At 48.4% G+C, this 15045-nt stretch overlaps 2 protein-coding genes across 2 annotated transcripts; one reads left to right on the top strand and one right to left on the bottom strand.

Annotated features, from left to right (window-relative positions):
* Positions 1-9340: 9340 nt before the first annotated feature.
* On the bottom strand, positions 9341-9882 carry LOC118925214 (histone H2A type 2-A). The gene has a single exon (XM_036910876.2). The coding sequence runs from the start codon at positions 9814-9816 to the stop codon at positions 9424-9426; it is 393 nt and encodes a 130-aa protein (XP_036766771.1). The 5' UTR covers positions 9817-9882; the 3' UTR covers positions 9341-9423.
* A 227-nt stretch (positions 9883-10109) lies between these two features.
* Positions 10110-10608, top strand: LOC118925220 (histone H2B type 2-E-like). Its single transcript, XM_036910888.2, has one exon. The coding sequence runs from the start codon at positions 10172-10174 to the stop codon at positions 10550-10552; it is 381 nt and encodes a 126-aa protein (XP_036766783.1). The 5' UTR covers positions 10110-10171; the 3' UTR covers positions 10553-10608.
* The last annotated feature ends 4437 nt before the right edge of the window (positions 10609-15045 follow it).

The raw sequence follows: 15045 nt of genomic DNA, 5'->3' as shown, positions 1-15045 counted from the left end.
CATTCCTGGCTTTGGCCCACCCTGTGGAGCAGCCGCCACTCACAATTCTCCCTGTGTGTTGTTTTTTTTTCTTCTGGCTCCTCTGCCTGGATTAGACTCCCTGCCCTATCCCAAGTTCTCCCACAGGAAGAGTGCCATGGTTTTCTCACTTAGAATGACCCTTTCCCTCTGAACTTCCAGATCACTCATCTGCACCTTTCTCTGCTACCTACTACAGCACTTCTATTGTAGTACGTGTCTTCTCCTCACAGAGCTTAAAGACCTGGTTCCCACTTCTGCAAACTCATACACAGGCTTCCAGGTATGAATAGATGTCCAGATTCCTGTTGAACAAAATAACGATTTTTAACTTGAGTGGTGACGTTACTTTGTACTTTGTAATATTCTCTATTGCAGTGGTTTTCAGTTGCAGATTGTGTGATCCATTAGCAGGTGGGAACATCAATTTAGAAAATGGGAGACAGTATCTTTCTTAATGAAACAGAATAGCATTGAAAAAATGCATCTCAAGTGAGAAAAAATTATCTTTCTGAATGTATGATTATATCTTACTGTAGTCTGGAGTCAGTAGAGATCAGACAGAGAGTTATTGTACATGTATAGGGATACTATATATATCTCTGTATTTAACTATTACATTTTCTTCTGAAACCATGCATCCAAAACACAAAGCAAAGCAAAAGACCCCGAATAGCCAAAGTAATCCTGAGAAAGAAGAATAAAGTGGGGGGAATCTCACTCCCCATCGTCAAGCTCTACTACAAAGCCATAGTAATCAAGACAATTTGGTACTGGCACAAGAACAGAGCCACAGACCAGTGGAACAGATTAGGGACTACAGACATTAACCCAAACATATATGGTCAATTAATATACGATAAAGGAGCCATGGACATACACTGGGGAAATGACAGTCTCTTCAACAGATGGTGCTGGCAAAACTGGACAGCTACATGTAAGAGAATGAAATCCCATACACAGAAGTAAATTCAAAATGGATCAAAGACCTGAATGTAAGTCATGAAACCATAAAACTCGTAGAAAAAAATATAGGCAAAAATCTCTTGGACATAAACATGAGCAACTTCTTCATGAACATATCTCCCCGGGCAAGGAAAATAAAAGCAAAAACGAACAAGTGGGGCTACCTCAAGTTGAAAAGCTTCTGTACAGCAAAGGACACCATCAATAGAACAAAAAGGTACCCTACAGTATGGGAGAATATATTCGTAAATGACAGATCTGATAAAGGGTTGACATCCAAAATATATAAAGAGCTCACGCACCTCAACAAACAAAAAGCAAATAATCCAATTAAAACATGGGCAGAGGAGCTGAACAGACAGTTCTCCAAAGAAGAAATTCGGATGGCCAACAGACACATGAAAAGATGCTCCACATCGCTAGTTATCAGAGAAATGCAAATTAAAACCACAATGAGATATATCACCTCACACCAGTAAGGATGGCTACCATCCAAAAGACAAACAACAACAAATGTTGGCGAGGTTGTGGAGAAAGGGGGGAACCCTCCTACACTGCTGGTGGGAATGTAAATTAGTTCAACCATTGTGGAAAGCAGTATGGAGGTTCCTCCAAAAGCTCAAAATAGACATACCATTTGACCCAGGAATTCCACTTCTAGGAATTTACCCTAAGAATGCAGCAGCCCAGTTTGAAAAAGACAGATGCACCCCTATGTTTATCGCAGCACTATTTACAATAGCCAAGAAATGGAAGCAACCTAAGTGTCCATCAGTAGACGAATGGATAAAGAAGATGTGGTACATATACACAATGGAATATTATTCAGCCATAAGAAGAAAACAAGTCCTACCATTTGCAACAACATGGCTGGAGCTAGAGGGTATTATGCTCAGTGAAATAAGCCAGGCGGAGAAAGACAAATACCAAATGATTTCACTCATATGTGGAGTATAAGAACAAAGAAAAACTGAAGGAACAAAACAGCAGCAGAATCACAGAACCCCAGAATGGACTAACAGTTACCAAAGGGAAAGGGACTGGGGAGAATGGGAGGGTAGGAAGAAGAAAGGGGGTATTATGATTAGCATGTATAATGTGGGGGGTGGGGGAAAGGGGAGGGCTGTGCAACACAGAGAAGACAAGTAGTGATTCTACAACATCTTGCTACGCTGATGGACAGTGACTGTAATGGGGTTTGTGGGGGGGACTTGGTGAAGGGGAGAGCCTAGTAAACATAATGTTCTTCATGTAATTGTAGATTAATGATAACAAAATAAAAGAAAAATAAAATAAAATAAAAAAGCAAAGCAAAGCACAAGGACCCATTTCCACCCCCAGTTATCTTTTGGCTGGGCTGGGTGACCCACTTTCCCAGGTGTGTCTCCCTCACCAGGTTTAGTTTCTTCAACTATTCAACAGGAATTAAAATAAAACAAAACTCCTTCCTCCCAGGGTTATGGTGAAACTGAATGAGAGGTGGTGAGTAAAAGATGAACCCTAAGGTATCTAGCGACCTTTCTTTTTCCTACTGTCTGAGCCACATGGTCTAAAAGCCAGTCTAAATTACCCAATTTGTATGTGTGTGTCGTTCTTTTTTCTCCATGACACGGCTGTTATTGGGATTTGCAACTATTTGTATTAATGTCATTAATATCTACATCATCAGCGTTAACCATGCTGTTGATATTGACTTACAACCACATGCAAGACTCTGTTCTGAGCACTTTGTGTGGATGATATTATCTCTTTTCGTCCTCATAGCAATCCTGAAGTGGGTGCAATTATGACCCTGCCTTACACACGAGGAAATGGAGATCCCAGGCTTTTTTCTTGGGAGCCTTTTCCTGGTTAGGGGTCAGGAGCGCTAGCCCTTCCCTCTCCACTGCAAGGGGCCTCAGGCCTCAGCCCCGGTTCGTAGCAGCGAGGACCCTAAACTTCTGTTCCCATCCCCTTTCTTTCCTCTGCCATCCTTCCTCCTCTTTCCACCTCTCTTTATGTATACTCTACTCTCTGCTCCTGATTGCACCCCAACCACCTGCCACATCCCCAAAAGATCCTGTCAGCAGGGCTGAATTGGATGCCTTTGGGGATAGTAAAACAGACACGCCTCCCGGATCATCTGCATTCAGGAACAGATTGGAGCACTGGTGGGGGGCATGTAGCTCAGTGAACTCTTTTCTCAGTTACCATCACCAGGAGCGGGCTAAGTCTGGGACTGTGGCCATTCAAGGGACGCCTGGCCTTTCCAGGCACCCCGCCCATGGGCAGTTTTCCTGCTCCTTTGTTCCAGGACCCCCATGGAACTTGGAAGCTCTACCCAGAGGTCCGGTCCAGGCCTGCTCTTGGTCTGTAACTTCAAGGACCCCATGAGCCGGGGGTATGTTGTGCCCAACTCCCTCCTGGAAGGCAAAGAGTGAGAGGGCAGGTGAATCTGGCCCCTCACCAAGCATTTCCTGACCACCTACGGGGTGCCAGGCACTGCTTGGGTTGGCGCTAGTGCCACAGGGATGACCAAGGACAAATCTTCACCCTGATTCCCTCCCTGGAATACTGCCAGCCCAGTGCTGGGGGCAGGGAATAGGATAAAAGCGGGAGAGGCAACGAGGAGGGCCCAAAGAGGAGAAATGGAAGGAAGGGCTACAAAGGCTGGGTCTTGAAGCAGGGCTTCTCAGGGCTACAAAAAGGGGAGGGCGGAATGTGTGAAGACACTGTATACCTGGGACTGCAGATGTTCTGTGGGTCTAGAACCTACTTGTTCAGCTGGTAGAGCAACTGAAACCTGTGGCGGCTCTGAGATACACCAGGAACTCGATGTATATTGAAGTAATTTTTACTGGGGTCTTTTTAATTTAATAACTATTAATAGAGTTGCTAAAATAAATTGAACGCTTATTCTGGACCAGACATTTTTTACTACCTTATAGGAATTGTCACTTTTAATATTTCTAATAACACTATTAGCAAGATGCTATTGTCTCCGTTTTACAAGTGGGAAAAGTGAGGCCTACAGAGATTTACTTGCTGAAGTGATGTTAATACGGGCAAGGCCAGGATTCACATTCAGGTCTTACTCCGAGTCCCTACTAGCTATGTACCTCTGCTGCTGAGAACTGCCATGCAAAAGAAGGTGGGCTTTATTCTGAAGGGAATGGGAACAAAGTGGACAAATTTTAAGCAAGAGGGTGACAGGCGCAAGAGATACGTTTTTAAAAAGATAGCTCTCACACAGAGTGGAAGCTTAGTGGCAGAGCAGAGAATCTAACTTGAATATTTAATCCTCTAGATCAGAGCTGGTGAGGGCATCAGTTAAGGCAGGGACCATGGATGGAGAGGGTGATAGAATTGAAAGTCAGAAAGTAGATTTCATGGCCTGAAAATTGGTGACTCATGAGATTTGGACCAAGGAAAAGAGGAGGGAACTTCTGACCTGAACAGATGGAGGGATAAGGGTGTCTTTCAGTAAGACGGGAAATACGGACGGGAGAGAAATGGTCTTGGGGAGCAAAATGATGCAGTTCTGGAAATAAACTGATTTTGAAGCACCTATTATCCACCCAGAAGGACTTGGCCATGGGGCAGTTATAAATATTTGTGTAGAGTTCAGGATAGGGGTCTCAGCAGAAGACAGACATTTTGGGAGCTCTCAGTAGAGAGACAGAGATATGGAAAGCAAGGAATCTGTGATCTCACCTGAGTTGCAGAGAGAAAAAAAAAAAAAGCAACGGCCAAGGTCAGGCCAGCGTGGGTGAAACGAGAAATATTGACAGGCCTAGAGAAGTGGAGGAGAATAGGAGAAAGCTGACATGGGGACCTGGCTAAAGATAAGAATGACCAGGAGAGGGTGTGAACCCAAAGAGCGGGTCCTCTTCCAAGGAAGCAAAGGGCCATAATACCACTTGGTCTCCCTCTACACACACACACACACACACACACACACACATACACACACACACACACAATTAAAATCTGTACAAAGACTGTCTTTCATTTCTGAAAATTCCAAGATTCAGGGTGGACTTTTCCTGCAGCCACGCTAGCCATGCAGAAGCTAATTATTAGAGGAAGAGCATGTATTTACCTTGTCGTTAATTTTATCCTTTAACTCTCAACTGAGAGTAAAGAATCATTTAAGTACAGAAATGATTAAATACTAAAACTTACATTTTAAGTCATTATCTTGTATCGATGAACTCAGTTTATGCAGTTCTCCCAAGTGGATTTGAAAGACTGCTGATGGTAGGCCTTTACAGTGACAAGAATACATCAACAATGCCACTAAACTTCCCTTTGGGATCCAGACAGGGAGACTTCCTGGATGTCAGAGGTGCTCAGACTGGTAAATTAAAGTACTGTGATTTGGGGGGCAGGGCAGGAAGAGGATGTAGAGGACTGACACCCGACACTAACATCGCAGGTTCTAAAAGGTCTGGTTTAGCTGCTCTTGGGCCAAAGGTGCTGGACAAGTCACTCACTTGAGAGCCTCAGAAAGCCCTATGTTCCTATGTTCCTGAAAGGTTTGCCACAAGGCTGGATGAGATTGATGGGTGCAAAGTTGCTACTTCTCAAGTCAGAGAGTACAGGCCCAGGCCCGTGGACCTGTTAGGCAGAAAGACAGAAATGAGCGAGATGGAAAGGAGAAAGGGCCCCCCAAAGATGGCTCAAGGAGTTGATCAAATAGAACCAGAGAGCCAGAAATGACTCAGAGAGTTAATCAGATGAAGCCACAGGGTCCAAGAGCGACTCAGGAAATGTCCAGGGTCCCCCCATATAAGAAACATCAGAGGCACAGGCACAGCACAGCCCCTGTCCCCATTTCGCCAATCAGAATAAGCCTAGAGAGCCGACAGCTGTCAATCGGGGACCTCTCTGCCCTGCCAAAAACCACATAAAAGAAACCTCAGAATGAGCATCCACGCCTGCCTGTCTCACCTTAGGCAGGCCTGCTCTGTTACTCTATGCAGACTGTATTAAAACTTACTTTGCTTTCTTGACTTTGGTCTCTCGTCTCACTGTATCTGACTTCCCTGTGACACCGAGCCGAGTCCTTTCCTTCCTAACAGACCCATCCTGCATTTGGAGGCCCAAGCAGAGAACGAGGGCCTGAACAGAGACCCAGAGGCATGCTCTGAAAATTGCTGTGACTCTGGGGCAGAAAAATGTGGCAACCTTTAATAGGGGGCCGCAGTCCCTACACTGCTTTCCTCTTTTTCTGACACATCTCAGGAGAGGTACTGGGAGCTTTAAAAGCCAAAGTTTCTTTCCTTTCTCCTTTTTGCCCTCTGTGAATTCTCACTGATCTCTCTAATGAACGCTTTTAACCTGTCAATGTGCCGAGACAAAACAGAAAACATGTCTTGGCCTCTTCTGGGTCCGAATAAGTGACTAAGAAGGTTGAGAAGACGTGTTCTCTAAAGTCATGTACAGCCTTTGTAAATGAGCTCTGTGGAGATGGGCTCTGCAAGACCCTGCCCTACTCCCCCAAACCCACTAAGAGGCCTTGCACTTCCACCTCCCAAATGGTACAAGAATCACTCCTAAGGCCTCCACCCTCACTATTTCCTTCCACCTCCCAAATGGTACAAGAATCACTCCTAAGGCCTCCACCCTCACTATTTCCCAATAGTGGGGAAATTCATCTCCCCAAAGGAAGACCATGTTCTGCCTGTTTGATGTCTCTTCCCGAGAACTTGAATTCAGAGCCGTCCATCTATCCTTTCTCTACATAATCCCTCAAATACCTGAAAACAGAGTTCCCACGACTGAAAGGAAAAAGAAAAGAAAAAAAAAAAAAAACACGTAGAGAAATACCAAGTCTGGTGAGGAAATCCAGACACAGGTCAAAGGTATTTATTTGCCAACGCCTGGACAGAGTACTCCTGTGAGTCTCCTGTGGACAACCGCAAGGAACGGTCCAATCAAGACCCAGTCACTTAAGGTCTGTCCACACACCCTACTGTGCCGCCCTGTAAGTCCGGGGAAAGGAAACCCCGGGGCAAAATAGCTCTAAAAACCGAAGTCAGTCAAAGGGAGAAATAAAGTTAAAAAATCCGTTTCTTGCTTACAAAGCGCAGTCCGGGGGCCCTTCACGCTTTCCTGCTCCAGCAGAAGCAAAACCGGCCCTCCCCTCCCCTTTCGCGTACAGCGAAATGGAGAACTTCTCTCCACCCCTAAGGAATGATGCAAACGCTGTAAAGCCGTACTTCTTTCCACCTTTGAACACCTACTGATGTGCAGGTGTACTAAAGCCAGGCGAGATACTCTGGAAATACAATTTTAACCCACACGCCCTCCCCGCCGGGTTTTGCCTAGGAGCCGAGTAGGCAGTGATATCCTAAACGGCCAGAGAAGCGGGGTAATCACCGACACCCGAGCGCAGAAATCCCGAACTTGAACCGGCCGAAACCCGGCGACAGGAAGGCGGCGATCTCCCCTTCCCAGCAGGGGAGCCGCTCGGGATGGGGCTGGAGGTCGCGGGCGCGCAGCTCTGCGTCGCTGAGGCCAGGCCGAGCGTCCCCTAGTGACTCCTCCGGGTCTCAGCACACCGTCGACACCGAGGCTCCTGCCGGCCCTGCCGTGAGTTTGCAATTTGGGGTCACCGTCCAGTGCAAAAAAGCGCCCGACCACGGAAGCGCGCGAGCCCGCTGCGGCGGGAGGGCCGGATCACAGCCGCCTCGAAAGGCGGCGAATCCAGGTGCCCAGGAAGAGCGGCGGCGCGGCGGCCCCGGCAGTCCAGTTTACGCGAGCGGCTGACCGAACCTCTGCGCAAAGGTCAGAGCAGACCCCACAGCGGCTGAGCAAGACGGGGGGGTGAGGGGGTGGGGGCCTAGACCTGACGCCTGGCCTTTGGCCTTATCTGCTGACAGCCCAACGTTTTACCTCCCGCTCTAATGCCCTCCCCTCCCGGCGCATTAAGGCAGTACGCTCTAAGGGCACACACAGGGCGAGTAGGCACAGCTTCTTCCAAGTGCTGCTTGTGGGTGGCTCTGAAAAGAGCCTTTGGATATGATGGAACCTCGAGGCGAGAGCGTACTTTCTAAGCCCGCTCCCCGCGGATGCGGCGGGCCAGCTGTATATCTTTGGGCATGATGGTCACGCGCTTGGCGTGGATGGCGCACAGGTTTGTGTCTTCGAACAGCCCTACCAGGTAGGCCTCGCTCGCCTCCTGCAGCGCCATCACGGCGGAACTCTGGAAACGCAGGTCCGTCTTGAAGTCCTGCGCGATCTCGCGCACCAGCCTCTGGAAGGGCAGCTTGCGGATCAGCAGCTCGGTAGACTTCTGGTAGCGCCGGATCTCCCGCAGGGCCACAGTGCCCGGCCGGTAGCGGTGCGGCTTCTTCACGCCGCCCGTGGCCGGCGCGCTCTTGCGGGCCGCCTTGGTGGCCAGCTGCTTCCGCGGTGCCTTGCCACCGGTCGACTTGCGGGCGGTCTGCTTTGTGCGGGCCATAGCGGACCAAACCACGAGCTGCGCAGTGCAGATTCTGGAAGACTAACGAGGTGCGGGCCCAGGCAGCGGTCTTTATAGGCACAGTCTTTTCCCCATTGGGCGGGACAACAATTGAAAGTCCCGCGCTGGCGGGCCATTGGCTGTGACGTCATCGACACCGCACCACTGATTGGTTTGGGTAAAATCCTCCCTATCCCGCCCACCCCACCCCTTTCTACTTTTGCCGTTTGCCAGGGGTTGTTCCCTACCTTGTTTTCCCTTTCTTTCGAGGCCAGAGTCCGTCCTTTTCGATCCCAGCTGCGTTCAGTGTTCACTCCTCAGCCCCACACTCCCTTAAAACACGCTATCTACCCTCTTCCTTCCCTCACTTTGCAGCTGCCGAACTGAAACGAACCTCAGATCTTCCGTTTGTCCCCTGCCGGCAGAACGCCTTGTTACTCTTCCGGAGTTCGTTTACCTTACCTGCTTGGTCTGACGCATCGTTTTTTCCCGCCTTTCGGATCGGAAGGTTGTCCGCTCCCTCTCCCACCCCATCCCCGCCCCGGGGCGCAAGATTCCGTGTTTTAAACGAAAAAAGCTGAGCCTAGACCCAAGGTCAGCCACACTCGCCAAAACTGCCGGCTGTCCCACCACCTGGGGTGTACGTGTTGTGTGCGCGTTAGGCGAGTGCCTCGGCAGCAACTCGGGGGCGCGCACGGCTAAGGCGTCGGCACCTTCACCTACGTTAAATACCGCTTAACGACCCACCAAAACAAAAAGATGGTTAAGTGTTCAAGACTTGAGATGGGGGGAGAGCGGTTTGGGAGTAGAGGGCAAATAACACCGCCCCCACTTCCGGCCTCGACACTTGCCAGTGAGAGAAAAGGAATTGAGCGTGGCTAACCGTTTACAACTCTTTATCTGAAGGAGTGGGTGGCTCTTAAAAGAGCCTTTTGATTTCACAGGTGCCCCTTTTGAGACGGGGGCTGCATGGGCTTCCGGACGCTCTAGCCTCACTTGCCCTTCGCCTTGTGGTGACTCTCCGTCTTCTTCGGCAGCAACACCGCCTGGATGTTGGGCAAAACGCCGCCCTGGGCGATGGTGACTTTGCCCAACAGCTTGTTCAGCTCCTCGTCGTTGCGGATGGCCAGCTGGAGATGACGGGGAATGATGCGCGTCTTCTTGTTGTCTCGGGCCGCGTTGCCCGCCAGTTCCAGGATTTCCGCCGTCAGGTACTCGAGCACCGCTGCCATGTAGACCGGCGCGCCGGCCCCCACCCGCTCGGCATAGTTGCCTTTACGCAGCAGGCGGTGCACTCGCCCCACCGGGAACTGAAGGCCGGCGCGGGACGAGCGCGACTTGGCCTTAGCGCGGGCCTTGCCTCCTTGCTTGCCACGGCCAGACATAACGGCGCCAGTCACTTGCGAACAGCTACCCAACCCCTGACAACCAAGAGTGTCGCCCTAAGCCTCCCCGCCTCACCTTTTTATAGGCAGAACGGCGATTGTCTACGGTGCACTTTGATTGGCTAAAGCAGAGCTTTGACCTGTTGACCAATAGAGTAGCTCAGCCAGAATCCTTAATTTACATAATCCCGTCTCCCTCGCAGGAGCGCCACCGAAAACTCGCCAATCACAACGCAGCGTAATCAGAACCTTAATTTGCGTGCAGCCTTTTTAAGTACCGAGTCGCTTCCGGCAGCCCTGTTTCTACTGTTTTGTTTGCGTTCCCGCTCGTCTCGGCTGCCCGAGCTTCCCCGCTATGCCTGAGCCGGCAAAATCCGCTCCCGCGCCCAAAAAGGGCTCGAAGAAAGCGGTCACCAAAGCCCAGAAGAAGGACGGCAGGAAGCGCAAGCGCAGCCGCAAGGAGAGCTACTCCATCTACGTGTACAAGGTGCTGAAGCAGGTGCACCCCGACACCGGCATCTCGTCTAAGGCCATGGGCATCATGAACTCGTTCGTCAACGACATCTTCGAGCGCATCGCGGGCGAGGCGTCCCGCCTGGCGCATTACAACAAGCGCTCCACCATCACGTCCCGGGAGATCCAGACGGCCGTGCGCCTGCTGCTGCCCGGCGAGCTGGCCAAGCATGCCGTGTCCGAGGGCACCAAGGCGGTCACCAAGTACACCAGCTCCAAGTGAGTCCCCGCCGGGACATGGCGCTCGCACGACTCGCCGGCCGCTTGACTCCAAAGGCTCTTTTCAGAGCCACCCACCTTCTCAGTGAAAGAAGCTGCCTCTCTATGGTCTTTTGCTACCTCCTCCTTTGATTTTTCCGCTTTCTCTTCTACAAAACGCTTTACGTTTGAGTTCATACTCCTTAAGTATCAATGTTTACACTTCAGCGTGTCTGGCTGGGGAGTTGTAAACGGGGTAGAATGGCATGAGAGTTGGTTCATGGTGTTTTGGGAAGTGGTTTGACTGTGGCAAGTATCTGAATAGGTTACTCAGTGTGACCCGTGAATGATAGGGCCTAGGTTGTCCACGCCAGAAACAAACCAATTAGGAAGCGATTGCAGTGCTGTGGTCTAGAGCAGTGGAAAGTCTGGTGTGCAGATCGACATCAGCACTACCTGAGAATTCATTAAAAATTAAAATTTCATACCCCAATAATTGTTAAGGCCTCTGGGTGATGCCAATGCATGCTAAAGCATTATGAAATCACTGGGTAGTGTAGACAGTTGAAGTATAGTACAGTAATGAGATGGTAAGAAATGTTTGGGTTAAGCTTATATTTTCGAAGTACAATTGATCGGTTTTGACGAACGTGCTTTAAGGTAAGAGTGAATTCCTAGGTTTTTGGCCTGAATTTCTGGCGCTGTTAATTAGGATCGAATACTGGGAGGAGGTATAGGTTGGGGTATTGAAGAGTGATCCAGAGTTGTGATTTAAATTGGAGAAACTTTTTGATATTCAAGTAGATATAAGGAGTTAGCAGTTTGAGAGATGCCGGTAAGGCTCAGCAAAAAGAGAGAACATAAATCTGCTTTTAAGGATTACCTCTGAACACACAGCAAGAGGGGGAGGAAGGGCTCTCACCTTAAAGTATTCTTCTATACTTTATTTTCTCCTCATGTGTTGTTTCCATAAAGTTTTCTTCAAGACGTTATTATATATTTGCCATGAAGTTTGACTTTGTAGTTGATGGTCATATAATGTATACTATTAACTATGTAGTATTTATTTTTCTCCTGTTTCTCTAATATTATCCTGATTTTCATTGTGGACTCCACCTAATCTTATGTAAGTGGGTCTGAAACTTAACTGCCCATTGTAATCACCTGGGGAACTCTAAATACTGAAGTCTGGGTGGCACTCCCAGAAATTCTGATTTAAGTGGTTTCAGGTACAGCTTGCTATTGGGGGATTTAATGAAAGTTCTCCAGGTGACTCTAATGGTCGAGGACAATTGCTTCAAGTTTGAGAACCACTGCCACATACGTTTCCTAGAAAACATCTAACCCACAGTTTTTAGGTTGGCATGATTAGCCAGCTCCTTTCCCATGTTGATTAGTTCAGGAATCTAGACTGATGTAGTTAGCAATTTAGCTGAGTAACTGAGTAGGGGAATGTAGATTGCTCTTACCTTTTGTGAAAGAAGTTTCTTTATTTCAAAAGGAGTGTTCTGTGGATGTGAAGGCAAAGAATGATTATAGACAACACTGAGGAGGGGAGGGCACAGCTGAGGGGAAGATTCAGAGAACTGAGCCACTCATGGAGTTCAGCAACCTTGGAGTTCTGCTATACTACTTCCAGACATCCAGATAAGTCAGTTTGACATACTTTTATTCAAAAACTAGTTTGAAACTTGAAATATTTGAGAACTACTACTTTCCCAGCATAAAAGAAAAGGTGATAGACCTTTCATCTTCAAAGAATTTAAAAAGTCCAAATAGGGCCGATAAGGAGAAACAGTGTTGCAGCTACACATCTGGACTAATGTCCAAGTGTTTAAAAACGTTTGATTTTAGTGCCAAGTATTACCATGCAGAAGGGATATCTGGGATTTTCAAAAAATTGGAAATTTTATTTAAAAAGTAAACAATGTAATTCTATCATTTTAAAATTTTAGTAATTTGATTTCTTAGGGCTGCCATAAAAAAAGTACCACAAAACTGAGTGGCTTAAAACAGCAGAAATCTATTCTGTCATAGTTCTGGATACTAGAAGTCTGTAAAGCAAGGTTTTTGAAGGGCCCTTGTAGGTAAAATTGTAACATTTCCGGAGTATCTCGCCTGGATTTAGTGCATTTGCACATCCTCTGAGGTGGAGAGAAGTTTATCTCCATGACAATGGGTAATTATCTGGGCAACCGAGGGCGTGTCTGAACCTGAGAGTTTAAGGGGAGGGGCTGTCTTGCTTGATTGCTTGCTTCCTTCCAGAGCTGTGGAGAGTTTGGGAGTGGGAAACGTTATGTCGGGTACTGAGATGAGTAGAGTGGCTTCCCTGCGGACTCACCCTTCCCTCCCGTAGTGGTTGCAAAATACCCATCATGCTTCAGGGAATCTGACACTTCTAGAATGGCTGACAGCAGCCATCAGGGTAGTTTGGTCTAATCAGGGTGATTTACCATATTTTCCCAGTAGTTGGAAAACGTATGTAGAGCTCCAGCAGGTACTGCCGGAATTGGGTATGAAAAATATCATCTATAATATGGACCCCCAGGGCCCTGATAAGGTGTTCACTATAGGAATGAGAAATCAGGTGCTGCATACAGCTCCCACATCTCTCTTTGGGTCCCTAGTGAATACTCTTGCCCCCCCCTCCCCCAACCTAGGGCAACCCGTAAGGGAGGCTACTCGTACTTTAGCAGATCTGGGGGAGGTTAAAACAATAAGGGAATGGAGGAAAGTACAGGCCATGACTGAAAGGAGAAGTGCAAAAGGCCCCGTGAAGGTCTGGAGGACCCAGATGTGGGTTGATTTGATAAAGGCTGGGGTAGTGAAAGAAAAACTTGATAGGCAGTCCAATAGAATATTGTTAGAACTGTGGCACCAATTAAAGCCAGAGCAGCAGTTCCAGCCGCTGAGGTCCAGGACATGGAAACCAGAGTCAAGGTCACATGCCCGGCCTGTGTCCCTGCAAAGTTTCATGGGAGACGGTACTCAGGATTCACCTGAGCCCTCACCCCCCACAGGAGGATGATTGGGCATCACGGTTCGACTGGGGTGCGGTGTCAAAGTCCCCACCTTGGGAGACATGGTGGGGACCAGAGGCCACATGTAGAATTAGCAATTCATTGGTCCCCTGTGAATGTACAACGTGTCCTGGCGCTGGTGGACACAGGAGCTGAGTGTTCTCTGATTCATGGCAACCCTGAGTGTTTTCCTGGGAACCCTGCTGTGATGTATGGCCACTGGGTAAGGCAATTAGTGTGAAGAAAGCCCAAATCTCATTGGGGATAGTGCGTTTACCCCCAAGGGAGTATACTGTGTACCTTTCTCCCACACCTGAATTAATTTGCGGGTAGATATCTTGCAGGGCTTGTGGTTACAGACCATTGTAGGTGAGTTCAGACTGAGGGTATGTGTGGTTAAAGGCAGTTCTGAGGGGACATGCTAAGCACACACCTGTAGCTCTGCCTGTACCTCAGCGGGTGGCAAATAATAAGCGGTATAAATTGCCGGGGGGCACAAGGAAATTGGAGAAACTCTACAGGAGTTGGAGAGGGCAGGCATCACAAAGCCCACTCATAGTCCTTTTAATTCCCCAGTGTGGCTAGTGAGAAAGCCAGATGGCTCCTGGCATAAGACTGTAGACTACATGGAATTGAATAAAATCACACCCCCTGTGCATGCTGCTGTCCCCTCTACAGCAGACATTCTGGACACCCTCAGCCATGAACTGGGAACATATCATTATGTAGTAGACCTTGCTAATGCTTTCTTCTCTATTGACATAGCACAGGAAAGCCAGGAACAGTTTGCCTTCACGTGGGAAGGCCAGCAGTGGACCTTCACTGGCCTTCCACAGGGATGCCTCCACAGTCCCACCATCTGTCATGCACTTGTAGCCCAGCACTTGGCCACATGGAGGAAACCGCAAATAGTGCGGTTGTATCACTACATTGATGATATTATGCTCACATTTGATTCTCTTTCAGATTTAGAAGGGCCAGTTCCTAGACTGTTGCAACATCTACAGGAAAAAGGATGGGCTGTGAAGAGCACCAAGGTTCAGGGACCTGGTTTGTGTGGGAAATTCTTGGGGATTGTCTGGTCAGGTAAAACTAAAGTTGTTTCTGAAGCAGTTATAGACAAGGTCCAGGCTTTCCCCACCCCTACCACTGTGGCAGTATTACAAGAGTTTTTGGATCTTTTGGGCTACTGGAGAGTGTTTATCCCGCACTTTGCACAAATTCTGAAGCCCTTATACCAGTTGGTACGAAAGGGCATCAGGTGGGACTGGGATGAGACATGTGCAGCTGCTTTTACTGCTGCCAAGCGGGCAGTCAAAGCCGTACAGGCTTTGAATGTAATGGACTCATCAAGGCCCTGTGAAATAGATGTTCACGTAATTGAAGATGGTTATGGATGGGGTCTTTGGCAGACGCCAACCTATCGGATTCTGGTCACAGCTATGGAAAGGAGCAGAAGTCCTGTACACCTTGATAGAGAAGCAACTGGCTGCTGTGT

Source organism: Manis pentadactyla, chromosome 4 (assembly GCF_030020395.1).
Source record: "Manis pentadactyla isolate mManPen7 chromosome 4, mManPen7.hap1, whole genome shotgun sequence".
Classification (NCBI taxonomy): Eukaryota; Metazoa; Chordata; class Mammalia; order Pholidota; family Manidae; genus Manis; species Manis pentadactyla.
The sequence above is the reverse complement of the archived record's forward strand: the minus strand, read 5'-3'. Positions and strand labels throughout refer to the sequence as shown.

Coding starts and splice junctions, on each gene's coding strand:
- LOC118925214 (XM_036910876.2), bottom strand. CDS start 9,816: ATGTCTGGCCGTGGCAAGCAAGGAGGCAAGGCCCGCGCTAAGGCCAAG.
- LOC118925220 (XM_036910888.2), top strand. CDS start 10,172: ATGCCTGAGCCGGCAAAATCCGCTCCCGCGCCCAAAAAGGGCTCGAAG.